This window comes from Syngnathus leptorhynchus, chromosome 4 (assembly GCF_054491065.1).
Source record: "Syngnathus leptorhynchus isolate UIUO chromosome 4, UIUO_Slep, whole genome shotgun sequence".
In the NCBI taxonomy this organism is placed as follows: domain Eukaryota; kingdom Metazoa; phylum Chordata; class Actinopteri; order Syngnathiformes; family Syngnathidae; genus Syngnathus; species Syngnathus leptorhynchus.
Genome location: NC_141198.1, coordinates 5,325,733 through 5,347,397, shown reverse-complemented (window position 1 = coordinate 5,347,397; position 21,665 = coordinate 5,325,733). Strand labels below are relative to the sequence as shown.

The 21,665-nt window shown below is 38.4% G+C and overlaps 1 protein-coding gene and 1 non-coding gene across 11 annotated transcripts in view; one reads left to right on the top strand and one right to left on the bottom strand.

Moving 5' to 3' along the window:
- Positions 1-522: 522 nt before the first annotated feature.
- On the bottom strand, positions 523-595 carry trnak-cuu (transfer RNA lysine (anticodon CUU)). Its single transcript has one exon. It is a non-coding gene; the product is annotated as a tRNA-Lys (tRNA).
- A 3,603-nt stretch (positions 596-4,198) lies between these two features.
- slc4a5a (solute carrier family 4 member 5a) overlaps positions 4,199-21,665 on the top strand; it is a 37,400-nt gene continuing 19,933 nt past the window's right edge. For 2 of the 10 annotated variants that reach the window (XM_085908790.1, XM_085908782.1), the window contains exons 1-9: positions 4,199-4,320; positions 6,874-7,844; positions 8,406-8,489; positions 13,748-13,805; positions 15,338-15,396; positions 15,819-16,034; positions 16,866-16,995; positions 18,249-18,409; positions 21,343-21,495. In XM_085908790.1, coding sequence (XP_085764916.1) covers positions 15,339-15,396; positions 15,819-16,034; positions 16,866-16,995; positions 18,249-18,409; positions 21,343-21,495 — 718 coding nt within the window. In that variant the 5' untranslated portion in view covers positions 4,199-4,320; positions 6,874-7,844; positions 8,406-8,489; positions 13,748-13,805; position 15,338. Of the gene's footprint in view, positions 4,321-6,873; positions 7,845-8,405; positions 8,490-10,777; positions 13,806-15,334; positions 15,397-15,818; positions 16,035-16,865; positions 16,996-18,248; positions 18,410-21,342; positions 21,496-21,665 lie in introns of those variants that run through there. The other 8 variants (XM_085908788.1, XM_085908789.1, XM_085908783.1 and 5 more) reach the window with 8 other exon arrangements.

The window sequence follows — 21,665 nt, the reverse complement described above, 5'->3', positions numbered from 1 at the left end:
TGCTTATTCGTAAAGTTGTGTGAAGACTCGGTGGGTGTTCTGGTCTTTTTTAATAGGGTATGACAGATTTAACATTAAAATCTGGCCAACAAGTGGCAGATGCCCAATGTGGGGCTCGAATCCACAAAACTGAGATTAAGAGTCTCATGCGCTACAGACTGAGCGAACCAGGGTCCTTTTCTTGAGATTTTGTTTCTTTTTTTTTACATCTATAAATAGGGTGTGGCCCATTCAACATTGAAATCTGTTCAACAAGTGGACGACTGAGCTAACCAAGCTCCTTCACTTGAGTTTTTGTTTAGTTAGAGTGTTTGTTTCATTTTTTTTCTATTTATAAATAGGATGTGGCCGAGTCAGCATTAAAACTTGTTCAACAAGTGGCAGATGCCCAATCTGGGGCTCGAACCATGACCCTGAGATTAAAATGCTCATGCCTTTCTGACTGAGCTAATCAGGTAGTAGTTCTTGAGACTTTACTGGATTCTTTTTTCTTCATAATAGGGTAAAACAACTAGTGACAGACACCCAGTGTGGGGGTTGAACCCACAACCCTGAGATTAAGAGTCTCATGCTCTACCTACTGAGCTAACTAGATTCCATTTGTTGTAACTTTGTTTAATTATTTTTTCTTATTAGGGTATGAAAGATTCATCCAAGATCTGGCCAACAAGTGACAGATACTCAATGTGTGGGGCTCAAACCCACGACCCTGAGATTGAGAGTCTCATGCTCTACCGACTGAGTTAACGGGGATTTAAAGTTTGATTTAGTTCTGGGTTTAAAGTCTCATACTCAACCGACTGAGCGAACCGGGGATCCTTTTGTAAGACTTTATTTCTTTTTTTTCTCCATAGGCTAAACAGAGCCAACAGTAAAACCTTGCCAACAAGTGACAGGCGCCCACTGTGGGGACCGAAGCCATGACCCTGAGATTAAGAGTTTCATGCTCTACCGACTGAGCTAACCAGGAACCATTCATCAAAACTTTAACTATTTTTTTCGTAAGAGGGTATGACAGACCAACACCCAATGTGTGGAGATTGAGAGTTTCATGCTTTACAGACTGAGCAAACCGAGCTCCTTTTCTTGAGACTTTGTTGCATTTTTTTCTCTTTTTTTTTAATAGGTTATGGCCGAGTCAACATTAAAACCTGTCCAACAAGTGACAGATGTTCAATGTGTGGCTTGAACCCACAATCCTGAAACCAGGTCCCATTCTCTACCGATTGAGCTAACCAGGATCCTTTTCCAGAGAATTTGTTAGGTTTTTTTTTTTTGTTAATAGGAAATGAGTTTTAAAACTTAAAAACTTGTCCAACAAGTGGCAAACGCCTAATGTGGGGCTCGACTGAGCTAACCAGTGACCATTTGTCAAATCTTTGTTTAAAAATATTGTTGTCTTAATAGGGTAAAACAGATTAAATATTAAAAACTGGCCATCAAATGACTGTCACCCAATGTGGGGCTCGAACCGACTGAGCTAACTGGGTTCCTAATTTTAAAACTTTGTTTAATTAAAAAGATTTTAATAGGGTATGACAATCATCAAATGCGGCCAAAAAGTGGCAGACGCCCAATGTGGGGATTAAAAATCTCATGCTCTACTGACTGAGCTAACCAGGCTACTTTTCAAAAGACTTTTTTCTTTTCAGATTCATCAAAATTGCCCAACAAGTGCCAGACACCCAATGTGTGGGGCTCAAACCCACGACCCTGAGATTGAGAGCCTCACGCTCTACAGACTGAGCAAACCGAGACTTTGTTGCATTTTTTTCTTATTAAAAGGTTATGGCCGAGTCAACGTTAACCGGTGTCTAACAATTGGCAGATGCTCAATGTGGAACTTCAACCCACAACCCTGAGATTAATAGTCTCATGCACTACCGACTGAGCTAACGAGGCTCCCTTTCATAAGACTTTATTTTATTTATTTTTTTAAATACGTTATGGTAGCTTCAACAACACTGGCCAAAGAGTGGCAGATACCCAATGTAGGCCTCAAACCAACGACCCTGAGATTAAGAGTCTCATGCTCTACCGACTGAGTTTGATTTATTTATTTATTTATTTATTTATTTATTTATTTATTTATTTTAATTGGGTATGGCCGCTTGCACATCAAAACTTGTCCTACAACTGGCAGACGCCCAATCTGGGGCTCACGACCCTGGGTTTAAATTCTCATGCTCTACTGACTGAGCTCACCGGGCATCGTTTATCCAGACTTTAAATCTTTTTTTTCTTAATAGGGTAAAACAGACCCAACAGTAAAACCTAGCCAACAAGTGACAGGCGCCCAATGTGGGGTTCGAACCCACGACCCTGAGATTAAGTCTCATGCTCTACCGACTGAGCTAACCGGGCTCTTTGTTTGTTTTTTTCTTCATAGCGTATGACAGATTCATCAATGGCCAACAAGTGACCGAATGGGGCTGAAAACCCAACCCTGAGATTGTGAGTCTTTTGCGCTACAGACTGAGAAAACCAAGACCCTTTTCACGAGACTTTGTTGCATTTTTATAATTTTTTAAATAGGGTATGGCCGTGTCTACAATGAAACCTGTCCAGCAAATGCCCAATGTGGGGCTCGAACCCGCGACCCTGAGATAAAAAATGTCATGCTCTTCCGACTGAGATAACTGGGATACTTTCTGCACCACTTTGTTTTTTCGTTTTCTTTCTTTTTAATGAGGTATGGCTGAATCGCCAAAACCCATCAAGTGGCAGGCGCCGAATGTTGGGTTTGAAGATTAAGAATCTCATGCTCTACCGACTGAGCTAACCGGGCTCCATTGCTTAAGACTTTGTTCCATTATTTATTTTTTAATAGGGTATGGCAGCTTCAACATTAAAACCTGTCCAACAATTGGCAGAAGCTCAATAATAATAGCTCAGTGCTGACAGGTATGGTTGTCAAGAAGCCATTGATTTATACATTCATCCATTTTCTGAACCACTTAGTCCCCACAGGGGTTGCGGGTGTGCTGGAGCCTATCCCAGCCGTCATCGGGCAGTAGCCGGGGGACACCCTGAACCGGTTGCCAGCCAATCGCAGGGCACACAGAGACAAACAACCATTTGGACAATTTGGAGTGCTCAATCGGCCTACCAAGCATGTTTTTGGGATGTGGGAAGAAACTGGAGTGCCCGGAGAAAACCCATGCGGGCCCGGGGAGAACATGCAAACTCCCCACAGGGAGGGCCGGAGGTGGAATCGAAGCCGCACCCTCATAACTGTGAGGCGGACGTGCTACCCAGTGCACCACCGAGCCGCCCCCAGTGATTTAATTCAATGAAATAAATTGAATTAATTGATTTCTTGTATTGTTTTCAGAATGCTATTGCATTCTTTTGAAGTTGTCACTGAGAAGGTAAACTGATTAAATGTTGTTTTTCTGAGAGGAATGAGAGGTTTAAGGATTTTTCTTGTACTTGGTTAAAGGTTTCTCCCTCTGGGCCTTGGGGCAGATGACTAAAACTTCAGTTGCTCTCAGACATCTAGAATTTGATATCTAAAATGAAATAAGAATCAGAATCAGCTTTATTGACCAGGTTTGTGCATGCCAAACAAGGAATTTGACTCCGGTCGATCTCAGACTCTGTACAACATTTAAGTAACTGACGACATTCATGTAATTAACAACATTTAAGTGTCGAGGGCAGGATGTTATTGCACAGTGATGTCTCTGAGTCTCTATGAGTGGTGTGACAGCCTGGGGGAAGAAGCTGTGTCTGTGTCTGCTGGTTTTGGCGTACAGCGTCCGGAGGGGAGTAGTTTGAACAGACTGTGACCTGGGTGAGAAGGGTCTGCAGAGATGTTACTTGCACGTTTCCTGGTCCTGGACAGGTACAAGTCTTGGATAGATGGCCCCGATTATCTGATTGTCCATTGCAGTCTGTGCTTCTCTTGTTTGGTAGCTGATCCAAACCAGACAATGATGGAGGTGCAGAGGATAGACTGGATGATGGCAGTGTAGAAGGTCTTCAACAGCTTCTGTGGCAGGTTGAACTTCCCGAGCTGTCTCAGAAAGTACAACCTCTGCTGGGCCTTTTTCGGAGAGGGAGCATATGTAACTTTGAAAGTGGCCTAGAATTGAACCTTGAAGCACGCCACACGTTACTTTGTAGACTTGCAAGGAATATATTGTATGTGTGGGTGTGTGCATGCGTGCAGCCTGAGTTTAGTTCTACTAAGTGACAACGTCAATGGTTGTCTATCTTCATTTGTAACTAATGTTTGCCTGGCGACCAGTCCAGAATGTAGCCTGTCAAGTCAAGTCATCTGAGGTCAGCTGTAGCTCCACATTTTTTCCGAATAAGGTAAGTGGAGTAAAAAAAATTAATGGATTGATTATTTATATAGGACTGTGCACAGCATGAGCCACAATCCTAATGGAATAGAAAATAAAATTCCGAAACAAAATGGATGGTTGAATGGATGGATTTATTTTTATCTAGTGAAAGGCTAGTGGCATTATAATGTTTTCTTGGAAAGCGGCATCTATTTTGGGCAAGGTGTTTGTTCGAGTCGATTAGGCACAGAGCAACAAATAGATGTACTTGTATACCGTTTACCGGAGTAGAGGCTATGGTTCTAATGCTATACGATACCTTTTTATTCTTCTACAAAAGCTGATGTTTTTATCTTTTACTTCTCTGTTTTTACTGGTCTTTAAGCAGCTTCGTTTCAGTGGATATCACCACGTTAATTGAATTCCAGTAGTGCTTGTCTACAAACAGCTCCTTCGCCACCTGCCGGTTATCTAATATTCACTTTTCCCATCTCTTCTTCCCTCATGATGACGGTTAAGGAACAGCAGATTGAATAACTACTTAGATCATTTATGCTATACATGAACTGCAGTTTAGTTTTTGTGTAGGTCCCAATAAATCGGGATTGTTACAATGTGGGCATGATTTTATTTGATTTTTTTCTGTCGTCACACACAGGAGAAAAGCACACATAATGCCAGCTCACCCTGTGAAATTTAGAACCAGTTGTTGTCAACAGCACATTTACTGAGCGAATATAATGACATACAATTTCCTCTGTCTTTGGGAAATTGCTGTGGATGGATGTGTTTAGCTGTCAGTGTTACAGCAAACAGCACGTCACCAACTAATAGCCAATGGGAGAACGCAGCAGCATAATGGATGGGCTTTTTCATTTCATAGGATTATCAGTCCTGACATGAAAACAATACACTGGACTAAAAAGGATGATAGAAGTCAGACTATAACATTGCCACATCCGTTTTTTTTCAAATGCAGTGCACAGACCCTATTTTAAGAGACGCTACTCCTGTTTATCTGACCCAAATCCAACTTCTATTTTAACATTACTGAAGTTTCCATGGCTGAGCATCTTTGAATGAACCTGTATTATGTTACAGGGGGAAACTTGAGGAAGCAACTTGCAGTTAATTTCACACTGAATGCTCTATATGCTGTGTTTTCTAAAAAACAATTTGGTCTTTTAGTCAGCACTTTCTCCCACTTCACATAAAATAACGCACATCATACCACGCTAACACACTTCATTTGCATCTCCATTTACGGTAAAAGCTCACCGAACACTCATGGTCCGAGTCCATTAGATTAAAATTGCTACCACTTTCTTGGTGACGTTCCACAATTATCTGCTGAGTAAGCAGTAAGCAGCAATTCATTTTTACAACAGTTTTGACCCTGTGTGGACCAATGTAATTTCTCATTTTGAAATTGCAAAATGAGATTTATGTCATTGAAACACTTATCTAGGTTGGGGTCTTTTCCATCTTTTTGAAGAAATAAAAAACTGAAAAGTGGGTCGTGAAATATTCTTCGGCCCGTTTACTTTCTGTGCAGCAAACTCTCGCCAGATGTTCAGTCATGATCTCTGAATTATCCAGTGTTGTCTTAAACGACTGGTGATAATAAATTGAATCCACTTCTTCAACCAAATATATGATGAAATGTTCACAAATAAACGTATCCAGGTGTTAGAATGGCCAAGTCAAAGTCCAGACCTAAATTCAATAGAGAATCTGTGGGAAGAGAAAGTCCAGACCTAAATTCAATAGAGAATCTGTGGAAAGAGCTGAAGACTGGTGTTCACAAACACTCTCCATCCAACCTCACTCAGCTCGAGCTGTTTTGCAAGGAAGAATGGGAAATGGAATTTCAGTCTCTAGATGTGCAAAACTGATAAGGACATACCCCGAGCTACTTGCAGCTGTAATTGCAGCAAAAGGTGGCGCTACAAAGTATGAACACAAGAGGGCCGAATAATATTGCACTCCCCACTATTCCGTTTTTTGTTAAAATATTTCAAAATATCCCAAAAATCGTTCCACTTCACAATTGTGTGCCACTTGTTGTCGATTACTTGACAATTGCTATCTTTGTTTGAAGCCTGAAATGTGGCAAAAGGTTGTAAAGTTCAAGGGGGCCAAATACGTTCGCAAAGGCACTGAAGCAAAGCTGAACTGATTAAAAAAATATGACACAATGTAACTTATTATTTAGATCATTTATTGTGCAGATCTCAAAAGTCAAAAAGATGGTGTATGTAGTACTACAATGAAATCTGGGGAAGCTGGCTTGGATGAGGAGTAGGCTACTGTTGATCTGCAGCCTGCCTCCTAATCCAGATCCGTTGCCTCCCAAAGCGTATATACACGTGGGGGATATTAAAGCCAGTTACAGATGTTGAGTGTGTCAAGCATTAAAATCAGATGACAGGAAGGGCAGAGCAGCACAACAGCTGGACCAGTAAACAACATTCGTGTGCTGAAGCCCGGTCCACATGTCTTGTACGTTCCCTTAAATATACAGAGTGATGTGTCGCCCTGTGTTAAGTGTGTGATTTAGAATTTTCAATTTTCATTACAGTCCACAAGATTATCAGGGAACTCTACCTCCAACCAGGAGACGACTATAGTTGAAGGCAAAAGCCGGCGGGGAAGAGGAGAAGGCAATCTGGGGTAGTGACACAAGGTTCCGTCACAGTCCAAACCAGGGGGCCAGAGGCTAGTTGGTATCACCCCAGCACCAAGGGACCTTGGGCAAATCTGACACAAGGACACACCGTAACGGTAGTACAGGCACTGCACCACCTAGGGAAGAGGAGCACGAATGACCCTGATCCCCTACAGCCTCACATTGCATATCAAAGGTCAACATGAGTTGATCAAATTTTGCATGCACTGGAGTCTAAAAGAAGAGAGTTTTGTTTCCATTATATAATTGTTAGATGATATTTTTTCACAGTACAAAAATAATAATAATAATAATCTAGGTTTCATTTTTATGTCATTTAGTCAAGTCAATTTCATTTATAAAGCCCTCAATCACAAACAAAAAAGAAATCACAAATATTAAGAAATAATAATTGTCATTGTAAAAGTATTTATTTGTTTGATTGTTTATTTATTTAAATATGCTGCTGCTATGAAAGAGCTCACTAGAGTTTGTGGGTGTGCCTAATAAAGCATCCACAATTGTATATTGTCGATAATTGTATATTGACCTGTTGCCGGAGTACAACGCGAGGTTTCCTATGACTGGATGAAGTCAAGTATATTTTCACATAACTTCCTGCCTGGAGGTCTTTGCCAGTCCTAGTTTAGCCATTATTGAACCAGCCATGAGAAAGCTGGAGAGAGAGAGAGAGAGAGAGAAAGAGAGAGTGTGACAATCAGACAGACAGATAGGAAGCAAACAGAATGGAGCACTTTTCTCTTTGCTTTTTTTATCTTATTTACAAGTTTGCTGGTATTCTGCTGGTGCATTTTCCCTGATGTGACCACAAGCTACAGGTGCCATTTCTTCTTTTGCCTCAGCTGTCTTGACAACTGAACCAGGTAGGAAATGTGTGTTCCAATCATTTTGTTATTGTATATTAAATTTTGCAGGGGTGTTTATTGTTTATTTTCCACTGCGCCATTGATTGTTTTCCTTCTTGCTCTCCCCTGTATCGGCACCGTGCTGGTCTATGATGTACTATTCGGTAGTGGCATGAACGGAAAAAAAGTATTTGCCATTAATAATCTGGTTTACTTTTTTTTTTTTTTTCAACAAACATGTTTAGTTTGATGAAAAAAAAATGTTTTTTTCAGCTCAAGGATTTTAATATGGAACACCAACAGAAATATGTGAACAAAATTAAAACATTCACAGTATTATGCATTGCTTTGTACAATTTTTAACAAAATGCACTTATTGGAAGATGTTGTCAAGATGCATTTTGATCTGAATATATTCCCAAAGTTCTACCTTACAAACTCAAGTTGGCGATATTAAAGTTTTTAATTGATTTTTTTTTCAACCCAAGCACTCAAACTAATTCTGTCTGACTTATTTGTTTTGCAGGTGTTCTTTAATTTGCTAGTTTTTGCTTAATAATTTTATTTTATTTTTTTCAGGGGGTGGGGGGCTGTTGTGTTTAGGTTGTTAAGAAACCCCTCCAAAACACCCACAGTTAACAAAGCAACAGAAGAACTGTTTGGGTGAGGAATAATAGTAATGCACAATGTTTTTCCTTACACCTAAACTGATAAAGATTTTACAAATATATATACATAAAACAAAATGTGATTTGATGGACCAAACAATGCAGGCTCAATTCTTCCACTCATTTCTCTCACGGCATCAGTTGAAACTATTTTATTCAAGTCGTGTGTCAAGGACAGAAGTTCCAACTCTGTAGATGTGTTTCAAGTGGAGCTTAAACGCCAGTTTAGTTTTTCCAAATAGTGACAGTTTGACTTAGGCCAATTATTTGATGCAGTTTAAAGTACAAAACTTCATTTTGAAATTATATTCATAAAGCTAGTAATATGCACTCCTCTATTTTAAGTTTATCATAATATCCACTCTCAAAGTTCTAAGTGCACAAGTGCATGTGCAAAATGCCAGGTTGCGTTATGGTATGTAATATAAGTATATTTGTAGCTTCCTTGACATGCCTAAATGATGGGAGGCTCATGTAAAAAGTCCTGCTACACTAGAGTCTACAACTGAGAAGTGCCGTTATTCCCTCCTGCTAAGTAGCAGCCCACTTAAAGCACTGGCTAATATGAATAATTATTATTTTCCCTGATACATTTCCAATCAATTATAAAATATCAATGTTTCAACTGATAACAGCGATCAGCTAAAAGCACACATTATATAAATTGAGGGGGCCAAAAAACATTCTTTTGAGTCAAAAGCAAAACTTACGTAGATGTGCACACATTATAGAAATTGAGGGGGCAAAGCATTCTAAAGACGGTATGCACAATGCAGTTAAAAGGCATTTAGAATTATCAACAATGTTGGTTATTGTGAACATACAAATAATTTATTTATTAAATTACAAACATTAAAATGTATGGATTTGGTAGATTTCAAGACTGCACAAATTATTTATAAAGCTAAAAAAGAATTCCTCCCTAATAATATACAAAAATGGTTCATAGAAAGTGTTTATAGTTTGAGAAGGAGAGGGAATCTTTTACAACCCAAGGTGCGCACCACCCTCAAAAGCATGTGCATATCTGTCAATGGGGTAAAGCTATGGAATAAGTTACCTGTAACAATCAAAGAAAGTAAACACAATGCCCAATTCAAAAAGCACTTTAAAATTTTACACTAGAAAATTATAGTAATTGAAATCTTTTGCTTGTCTGTTTTCAGCTATATAGTCTAAATCTTATTTATTTATTTTTCTTTCCAGAATATTATTGAATAAATTGCTTTCATTTCCAAAATTATCTTCCTCCGATAAATTAAGTTTCTGTATTTTGAAAAAATAATTAGCAACCATGTTAAGAATTATGATGTATAAAAGGGGTAGGAAAAAACAAGCAATAGCTTCTCCCTTCTCCTTTTTTGAACAAGTTGATTTGTTTGCCTTATTGGCATGGCATGAAATTATGTGAAAATGTGAAAAAGTGATTTTGTGTTTGATTGATCTTATGTTCAGAAATAAACTTCAACTTCAATGAGTCAAAAGCAAAACTTACGTATATTTTCTCAGAGAAGCCCATTTTTTGTCACCAGAATTGCACATAGCTCAGGAAAGATTATGGCTAATATAATTCTCCAAATCATTAGATTTTTTGGCTGTCACTGAAAATCCTGAAGCTTCAACTCCCCCCACAGGATTTCCAACCTTAGGCTGAGGTCTGGACCTCAATTAGCTTATTCTTGAGCAAATCCTTTGTTGCCCAGGCAGTATGTTTTGGGTCATCGTTATGATCACAGTCTGCTTTCATTTCATCCTCTGAACATGTAAATATAACTAAATAGAATAGATCAACAAATAGATCAAATTTGGTTTCACCTGAGCATAACATTTCTCCCAAGTCATTTACATGTTCACTAGTACATTTAATGTAAGCCTTTACATGTGGCTTCTTCAGCATGAGGGCCCTGCGGGTGCACGACACTGCAATATTTCACTCCATTAAGCTCCTTTCACAGTACACTTAGCAGGGTGCAGTGCACTGTCTACGAACCCATTTACTATGTATGTGGTGAGGGGCAGATACCACAGAATAGGGCATTGCTGGAAGGCAAGAGGCAAGGCATCACACATTTAATTGTCCTTTTCAGCATCGTTATGACATTAGATGAGAGCCTGCAGTAAGAGAGATGCTGGCACAGTGATTTAGTGCCATTTTGGCCGACCTGTTTACAGATAATGGCTTGAGAATCCCCAAGGGAGACATACATTGACGTGTTTGAGAAGACACTGCTCAGCACCGGCACAGCCTGAACTATACCTCAAAGTGGTCTTGGTAGAACTGTGGCTGCGCCCATGGTCCCCACCTTCTCCTTCTTAAAACAAATGGACTTTCTTTTGCAGGAGTGAATGATACATCTTGTTGAGATGCGGTCGTGTCCAAACTAGCAGGTCTCCAACAGTCTCCAAGTTTACTTCCTAGTGGGCAGCTATGTCAGCACTTCCAAATATGGGCAAGCTGCCGCCATTGTATTTTCCGCAGGAATTTCAAGCCGAGCGAGTGCAGTGTGACAACAACTTGGCAGGGCATTTTGTTGCCAACTGTTCTCTTGGTCTCTGGGGTCAAAGGGGTCAAAAATACCATCATATTATTAACAAATTCATACCTGTGCTTTGAGACTCCTCATGATCATCCTCATTCCATGAGTCGAGATCTTGCAAGGACCAAGGACAAAACTGGCAGTCATGTGCCTGGCCTACTAGGCAAGCCTTCACATTCCACCAAAATGTTCTTCTTTGTGCTCCAAACACCTCAAACCTAGTTGTGTCCATCCACACAACTTGCAGTCTTCCATTTTCATTATACGTGTTAGTCTACTGTAAATCCTTTCTTTTTTGTGGAAAAAAAAAAACTTTTTCCAAGAAAGTCCAGTCACCTCTTGACCGTGGATGTTGAGACTGGCGTTTTAAGGATACAATTTACTGAAACGGCTAGTTGAGGACCTGTAAGGTGTCTATTTCTCAAACTAAAAACTGTAATGTATTTCTTCTCAAGCTGAGTTGTGCACAGCTTGCTTCCTCTAGCCACTTATCTTTCTATTCTGGTTTGTGCCTTTCCTTGTTGGAAATCTTCCATTTCTTGGCAATAGCTTGTATGCAATTGCTTTCATTTCTTAGAGTGAGACTGTTGAGTTTCAAAATTTGTCATTTTATGGCCTTAGAGTATGAATAAACCCATAAATGCTGACGCTCCTGATACTCAACAAGCTTAAAGTCCAATTTTGAAGCTTCAGTAAATAGCACAATAGCTTTAAGTTATGCTGACATAATTGCACAAGGGGTTTCTAATCATCCATTAACCTTTCAACATAACTACCTGAAACAATCCATCAGAAGACTTTATTCATGGTTGCTGTAAAAAGGCTGTATGTTAGTGTTATAATCACCACAATGTCTAGACTGGATTCCTGACTAATCAATTGTTGATCTAAATACAAATAAAATGTTCTTAAAAAAATAAATGCATAATAAAGAAATTCCTAAGTGAGGCCGAGCCAAACTTTTGAAATAGTTATGCGGTGTCTCTCAAAGGTGGGTACACCCCTCACATTTTTCCCACAATTCATTTTCATATTTTATCCGTAGAACAACTCCGGCAACAAAAAATAAAAATTTCCCAAGGAGAAAATGTCAAATTGGGCTAAATATTAGACATGTCCCCTCCTTGTTGTTATGACTTGTTAGTCACCAGGTCTCAGGTGTGAAAGGGGATCAGATTAAATTTGGTGTTATCACGCGCATACTCGCTCCTAATGTTTACTACAAGTTCAATGTGGTACCTCATGTCAAAGAACTCTCTGAGGATCAGAAAAAAAGTGTTGAAATTTTTTTTTTGGGGTGTCCTCAATGGTTGAATGTGTTATTTTCAGGAACAGTTAATTTTCATTGTTAGACAAAGTGTATATGGTTTGACCTACATTGTACCATTGTGTAATTCCTTCAGTATTAGCACACGAAAAGATATAATTGAACACTTCTATCTGTATCTTTATATATTTCAATTTTTTGGAGTTGCACGTACATTGCATATCCTCTATATGTGCAGGGAGCCTAGCACATGAACACACCATTCCATGTGCATGTGAGCTTGAGTGCAGCTTGTGTTCAGTTTTGACAGGGTGATCCCATTGATCCTTCCTGCCCACTGGGTGTGAAGGACACTGATGTGACAGCACTAATTACCGAGGCAGGGAGTCACCACTGCAAACATTCCCGACTACAGCTCAACTTGGTTTGACTCTCCACCAGGCACCTTACTTCTCACATCCCATCCCTCTGGAATGTCCACAATAGAAAGAACATTGTGACAAGTCACTGGGATAATGTATATAACATAAGTATTATAAGCATAAAATTTTCAGAACAATCCTGAATTGCAATAAATAGTAAAGACTCATTGAGACTTGATGCTAACTCACTATTTTCATGAATTTTGATAATGAATAATAATTGAGGCATTACATAAAGTTTCTGGACCCAAATGATGTGGCAGATATTGACATAGATCCAGATGACGTTGCTTAGGAACTGAATAGAACCAAGCTGAGTGTTTGATAGAGACCACTAAAGGACTTGGGGAGACGCTGGTTTTCAGAGAGTCCACAGAGCAGAAAAGAGAGTTGCAAATCCTCAGATTAAGGAGGCAGAGATTGAGATACCATCAGAGTACGAGACGCGGGAAATATGCAGGAGTTGTATGCTTGTTTGCACAAGTGCTGGACCATCAAGTTTCTGGTGGTTAAAAAAAACTGTAACAACAACAACAAAAATATTGGCACTCTTAAAGTGTGTGTTGATTTTTGTGATGACACTCAAACTAACATCAATTATTTTTTATTACACAGGGATGATACATACATTGTTGCCATTAAAATGGGGAAATTTAATGCACAGAATAAAATCCAATACAATACAATTTCATTGTCACTGTCACAGGAGCAGTTAAAATCAGCTATGCATCTCACACTTTGCCACTTTGACATAAAAAAAAAAATACATGTACACAAAAAATACATTTCTTCACATTTGCGAGAATATCTGTATTATGATATGGTTGTAGAGCGATAATTTACATTCAGCTATTTTTCATCAGATAGTCTTGCCCAGATTTTGATCATTAAAAGATTTACCTATAAACGGGAGGGAATCATTATTAGTCCTTCCTGTATGATGTGGGCAGATGCATTTCACAGTTTAGTGGCAGAAGCTGGTTTTGAACTTTGTGGTGTGACTTAAATGTCCTGTGGCGATTTACAGAGGGAAGCGGGGAGAACAGTGAGTGTCCGAGGCGATACGTCTACAGACGTCAGACAAGGTACGGACATCATTATCTAATTTGCAGTTTTAGCATTTAGTCAGGCTTTAAAAGAAAAATTCATTAGAATTAAGAATTAGAATATATTTACAAATCAGACTTAATAATGAATAATTACAATGATGCAATTTAGACAATAATGTATATACGTTTGAAAAAACATCAGGTGTAGGATAAAAGCAGTGGAAAGAAATACACTGCATTTCAGCAACTGTGTTTGAATAATTATTTGAATGGATTTATGTTGTGGCATTGTTTGTGTGTGCTTGTGTGTGTGCGTGTGCGTGTGTGTATGCATGCATACGTGCGTGTGTGCGTGCGTGTAAGGTTAATGAACATTAGCCATTAACACAATTTTCATTATAGTTAATTTTTTTGTTTTGCCTTTTTTTTTTCTTTACGCTGTATTTGTAGTTTGTTTTTTATTTATTAATTGTTCTTGGTTTTGTTTGCTTGTTTGATTATTTGTTTGTTTCTTTGTTTTGCGCATTTGTCAAGTCCAAAAAGTCACAAAATCATAAAGTTAGCAAGTCTTACCTTTAAACAATTCAATATATTTTGTGGTAATCATTTTCTGCCTTCATCTGACTTCATCTCCTGAAGTAGATGCTCGTAATCTTTTAGTTCATAAATCATGATGCATAGGAATATAGTTTTACTTCAGTTTGAAAGCCGTACTTTACCAGCTACAGTTTGTGTTGTGTCGATGTCAGCCGAGTGTTATTGTTTCCTTCAGTCATTTAAGAAACTTGCTGCCCGTTGAACCTTTTATACTGCACACATTACTTCCAGGTTTGCATTGGAGATGTTCTTACACAATCTTGATAATAACAGCACCAGTGTAATCTTCATTCGGCTGGTCACTGGCCCCGATTATCACCTACCCTGAACCATTGCTGCTTTGGAACAAATATTTAGTTAGGCTCTGCCCATAATGTTCTTAAAGTTTGCCAGTTGTGTTGAGTGGGTGAGTTTCATCCTCACATTAGTTTCAATCATGCAAATTTCCATTGACTTTGCCTGGCTTTTAATTATTTTCCCATTGATCTCCTGCATAGGTCAACATGCAGGTCAGTGCACAAGATTCACAATTGCTGTTGCTCTTGTTTAGCTCTCATTGAATCAGAGCAATGACACACGAGCAATGCATTAGCATGTGTATTTACAGGCCCACTAATAAAAATAAATTCAATAACAACACAAAGACATCATCACTATTAAAACCACAAAACATGTTGGAAGTGATGCAGATTTTCAGTTTGATTAACATTTCTGTATTTATCTTTGTTTCCATTATATTAATATCAACCGTTTAATTGGAAAATACATCAAGTTTGTGCAAAAATTCAATGTGAAAATGTTTAAAAATGTCACAAATATTAAAAACTACCAAAATGTTTTTACCAAACCAGATATAACAATTATCACCGCAAATATGGAATGACAGTTAACATAATAAGTTAACATAATTTTAAATTATACTGTCGTTTAGACTTATTCTTAACTCTGTCACTCTTTGTCGACATTAGCAGGATGGAGCATAGAGACAGAGGGGTGGGCGGCTCACACCTACGTTACGAGGAACAGGAAGGTGAGTGTAATCTTTTCAAACTCAGTTTTTAAAAAACTAAATCCATTACAGTAAATCCATAGTACACTTTATGTTTTTTTTACTTTTAGTAGATGATGTTCAGTATAGCAGTAATGCATTACGACTTGGAAAGTTGTGTAAATGAAACTCCAGTCTAATCGTGTGTATCTTTTTTTATTTGTTGTTTTAATATTGTACTCTTTATAAGGTCTCAAGGAGAAATTCAACAATGAGCAATAATCAATATTATTGGCAGAAATAGAGGTCAACATAATAAAATTTCACCTCAGGCCCGAAAGAGCTGTGGGTTATTTCCTTAGTGTGTACGCATCTTACATACTGTAAGAGGTAGATGGCTAATCATTTCAAAAGATGTTGCAAATCCAGCATATATTTGTGAATCTTCGGATCATCTTTGTCAGCAGATCATCAGTCTATCTACATTGGTGTACCAGTTCCTCGAGGATATCGGCGTAAGCGCAGGCGAAGGCGTTCTAGTCATGACAACAGCAACACTGACAGAGACAGACGCTACAGCCATCAAAGACACCACGAGTCTGACCAGTATAGAGACATAGACATGGAAGAAGGACTCATGGATTCACGCGACCAGAGTCTCCAAGACATAAACCGCACAAGTAAGTTGTGTGTGTGTGTGTCTGTGTGTGTGTGTGTGTGTGTGTGTGTGTGTGTGTGTGTGTGTGTGTGTGTGTGTGTGTGTGTGTGTATATTCAGATCAGGGAAAAAAATATCATAAGTGGAATAAGCCCTGGGTTGCTGTCAGCTGAGTACATCAATATTATTGATCACTCATGACATTAGAAAACAACACGTGTACAATAATTACATCCGCCTATAGGATGACAAGCAATGTGTGAACATATGTTCCCAAGCATCTTTCAAAACCTCCCTAAAAGGTGGCTATGAAATAATGCTCAATTAAAAAATAAAAAATATATTTTTTTTAATTGTTATTAGTACCTATTTATTAATTTTAAGGTATTAAGTCTAGTCCCATTACACTGCTGCTGACATTACCTTAGTCTTGGCAATTAAAAGAAAAAGTTTAAATTTTTGTTTCTATGTACCTCAATATGTTTATTAGGTCTTTAATTCACAATGAAATAGTTTGAATTGCATCCCCTTTCCTCATATTGTGTTGTCTTCATATTGTTTTTGTTTTATGTCTCTTTCTGTGTTGAGGACCACAATGAAAATAAGTGCTCGGGCTTTATTGTGTATTTATTCTCAGTGATGCCTGATGGAAAGACAGGAAGTTTGACATTTAAGTTTCCTGATGCGCTTTCAAAAGAAATTAAGGTGAAGTCGGGAAAAGTATTAGTTTTTGAAATGCAAATTATCCCTGGATCTTTTCTCGGTCGATGCTTGAGCCCGTTTCCTTAAACATCTCAAACAAACAGTTTAGTTTCTAATGTCATCTTTCCTGAACTGTTTTGTTTTCCATTAAGTGTCGCCAGCAGCTGAACGGCTACGTTACATCCTGAATGAGGAAGATGACATGCCTACGCCCACACTCTTCACTGAAATGGACACGCTACAGCGTGAAGGGGATGAACTGGAATGGAAGGAGTCTGCCAGGTGGATGTTCTCACTCACTAATACTTACATCCTGTTTTGCAAATGTCTGCAAATGCAAATTGAAACTCTACTAATGTAAAAGTCGTAAATCAGACTTGGATTCGTCTGTGTTGGAATTAAAAGTGTGCTGTGATTTGATGAGTCAACCTTTCAAATTGTTCTTGGGAATTCTGGACGTTGTGTCTTCCGGGCCAAAGAGTTAAAGGAACTGCTAGATTGTTCAGTGGAAAGTTCAAAGTTCAAAAGCCAGCTGATGATATGGGGGGGTGAGGACCCATGATGACGTGCTCATCTGTGTAGGCGCCATTAATACTGAAAGATACACGCTTTGGAAAAACATAGGCTGCCATCCAAGTAACATCGTTTTCAGGGACGTTCCTGATTATTTCAACAAAACAATGCAGAGCAACATTCTGCACGTGTTACAATGGTGTGGCAAATGTGGGTACCTGTGTGGGCCCTGCCAGTGATACAAACTTGTCCCTAGTTAAATATATGGGGTGCACAATGAAGACATCAGACTTTTGAGGAACTCAAGTTGTAGATCAAGCAAGATTGGGAAAGAATTCCTCTTACAAAGCATCAGCAATTAGTGTCCTCGGTTCCCAAATGCCTATTGAGTTATTTTAAAAGGCAAGGTGGTGTAACACAGAGCTTTTTTGGAAGGTGTTGCAGGCACAAATTTATTTATTTATTTATGTATTTATTTTAGGTTGTCTTAGGTTTTTGGGAATTATTAATATTTATATATACAATAGGTTGACGGTCTTGTCCATGGAGATTTTTTTTTTTTTTTCTCATAGCATATTGCTCTGTTCGTGACATTTTGAAGTATTTGGAATGTGTGAGATATTCATTCCTCCATTTTCCATACCGCTTATTTTCATTCGAGTTGCAAGTCAGTTGGAGTATATCCCATCTGACTTAAGGGTGAGAGGTGAGCAGTCAATCACATGGAATATATAAACAAACTACCATTCGCAGTCACGTTCACACCTACAGGCAATTTAGAGTCTTTAATTAACCTTGACGTGCGTGTTTTTCAAATGAGGGAGGAAGCGGGAGTAACCAGAGAAAACCAACGCAAGCACAGGAAGAACTTCAGAGTTCTTCACACACTAGGCCGTTTCCACTGAACTCAGTTGAGGATTTGAAAACTACACATATTTCACATCCAAAAGCCTTCTGTCAGCATCACCTCATTGCATGTGGCATTTTGTGAGTCATTCACTATGTTTGCCGTCTCCTTTCAGATGGGTGAAGTTTGAGGAGAAAGTAGAGGAAGGAGGCGAGAGGTGGAGCAAACCGCACGTGTCCACGCTATCCTTGCACAGTCTGTTTGAGCTCAGGACGTGTCTTCAGACAGGAACCATTCTTTTGGACCTGGATGGATATTCTTTGCCCCAAATAGTTGGTGAGCTTTTCATCATGGCATGGCATCAGGAATTGTATATTAGTCATTTGTTTGTCATATAAAGTCATGGTTTACGTGTTTCACTTGTATGGGGTTTATTAAAGAGGCAAGGTGAGGACAAAGGCAGTCAAGTAGAGTGGTGCACGCAATGCCATAAAGCTTTCTTGGGCTCGGGGGCATTTATTTATTGTTTGTCCAACAACTCAGGTAAAGATGCTGCTGAGAACCAATTGATTTTGCTCTGCTGCACTACACACCATCAAAGCAATGAAAGCATTTTATTAAGACATAGATGATATGACAATCCTGATTTAAAGTATGGTATGCTGACTAGCCCAATCCAACTCACACAAGCTCAAATAAAAGCTGCAGACAGTTGGATGTAGTCAGCAATATATCAATTAGCAGCTCAATATAACATTGATCAACATTTATAATTTCAGCTACACAAACCACAATTTCCACATGAACCACTTACAAATGACTCTGAAGAACAATTTGTATGCCAATAGCAATAACTCATTTGGGCTGGAGTCAAGCCTATTAAGTCAATATATGTCCATATGATATCACCATAGGAAAGATGGCCTGGCTTGGTTATTAGAACAGAATTAGAAAAAATGTTTAATAAATGAATTCATGTCTTTCAGGCAAATGGAGCATGAATCACGACATTTAATTTGTTTCTTTTCATTGAAATAACGTGTATCATGTAACAATAGTTATACTTACATATGAGAAATTATTGACCGATAACTACCCGATTTGTGTAATTAGTATATTGAATGTATTTTCCTCAAGATCCCCTTTCCCCTCATTGTAATATAACTAGCATTGCGTAGCTACATGTTTAGTGGGAGTCATTCTTTTCTTTGGTGACTGTTTTGTGTAAGACAAAAGGTTCCATGCCTCATATTTGTCATAATCTTTCTACATACAGTGCTTGTGCAGAGTGGTCTGTCTTTTAATGCATCCACTCTCCTCTTTAGAGCTGCCTCACACTGCACAATGTTAGTGATGGAATGAGACAGCCACCCAAACACACTTTGTCAGCGGAAATCATGTAACCATTCCCATCATCGTTCATACACTACGTCTGACAACCTCAGTGATTTAAAAGCAATAATAATGATGACATATTAGATTTTCTGTCACCAAATTGTCGATGTCAAAGGACACAGGAGGACTGTCACTAGTGAATATTTTATTCTTATTTATATATTATATATTTAAAAAAATATATATTTCTCGTTTACTGTTTACTAAGCAATCATTTTTGTTTATTTGGTATCATTTAGTGATAAAAAAAAACTAAACAATATGTAATCGATATCGCACACAAGGATCGATAGTCATTGTTTTCCAAAGTACCGTAATTTCCGGATTAAAAGTCACTCCGGCGTATAAATCGCACCAGCCATAAAATGCACAATAAAGTGAAAAAAATCATATATAAGTCGCACCGGAGTATAAGTCGCACTGTTGGGCCAAATTTATTTGTCAAAATCCAACACCAAAAACAGACATGAACCAGCAACAACAGGCTAAACGATACAGTATGCTAACGTGACATACACAAACGAGGAGCTGAGAACGGGCCTGACGTAACATTCAGAGTTATAAGTAAGTATTACACAAATAACACGTTTATAAAACCATCTGTGTCACTCCAAATCATTAAATCCTTCAAACTCTTCATCCTCCGTGTCACTTACAAACAAAGCCGCTAATGATGCCGGTAGTACGTGTACCTACGTGTACCTTCGTCATCTTCGTCATCGAATCCTTTGTTATTTATGTAAACAACCGTCGCGCGGCACGGGTGACATCACTTGCAGTTCAAATGACAGTAATCCCTTGCTACATTGCGGTTCGTTTATCACGGTTTCACTCCATCGCGGATTTTGAATTTTGAAAATTTGTGAAAAAAATCACATATAAGTATAAGTATATGAGTATAAGTCGCCCCCCACTCAAACTGACAAAAACCGCGACTTATAGTCCGAAAATTACGGTAAAATCAAATGTTTACAAATGTCTTATTTTGATGAAACACAAGAGATAAATCAATCTGTTTTCATGAAGGACCAGAGAAATTTGATAATTATTACATTTGAGCGCCTGAAATCAAAAGATTTGGACAATATCCAGTAAAAAAAAAAAAAAAAAAAAGTGGCTCTAAACAATCACTTGATTATTGAAATACGAGGTGATTATATGGGTAATGAATTTATTGCCAATTAATCAATTAATTTTCTCTGTACTACATAGACATCAATGGGGTATACTCCATGTTAATTCCATCAAGAAGAAGAAATTTTGTTGGGTTCTGGACTTCTGGGTCGAAACTCAAAATTCAAAATGGTCTTTATTCAGTAGTGGTTTCTCAAGAGGAATTTTTTTTTGCATTTTTGTTCTTTATGACCTCTGTTCTCAGTAGACCAACATTTAATTCAGTTATTCATTAATCTATCCTGAAAAAGAATTTAATGCATATACAGGTTGGTTGCCAGTGTTTTTTTTTGCTGTATCGAGAAGGTTTATTGACCAGCCTCTTAGTCTACCTCTCTGACAATAACACTAGGCGCAACATCAACTAAGTTGGGGTCAAGTTAGGAACGTTGTGACGTCGTCGTGACCCTGTTAATCCGTAAGGAGACCAATCCTAAAAGTCCAACCAATTGCAATCTTGTGGGTGGTAAAAGGATCAACTAGGTTGAGATGAATTAAATTTAAGTGACCTTAAATGTGCTGTCACGGCTTCATTTCCACTCTTATATCACATTTATGTGTGGATTTTTAACTGCTTGTTAGTAGCTGAGCATCCCCAGCTTTCTGTGTGAGTTAAGAAAGTTGACACCTGTATTTGTATGAGCAAATCCTTTTGTAACTCAAAATGTTTGACGATGTCTTTTTTTTTTTTTTTTTTACAGATGACATCATTGAAAGACAGATAGAAGAAGGCATGATCATGCCTGAGCTGCGAGAGAAGATCACGTTTGTTCTGCTGAGGAAACATCGACACCAGACCAAGAAGCCAATCCATCGCTCTCTAGCTGACATTGGGAAGTCTAGTTCCTCTACCTGTGAGTATTGCAGTTACAGCCCAAATGATAGCGTCATTAAATGCAAGCTGTGGCATACTTTTCTCATTCCTCTGAGTGATTATGTGATTTGAATAATGTCACACATGATTCTTATTCTAATACATTTCAATTTATGAATGAAGATGTTTCCATCATGAATCTATTAATAT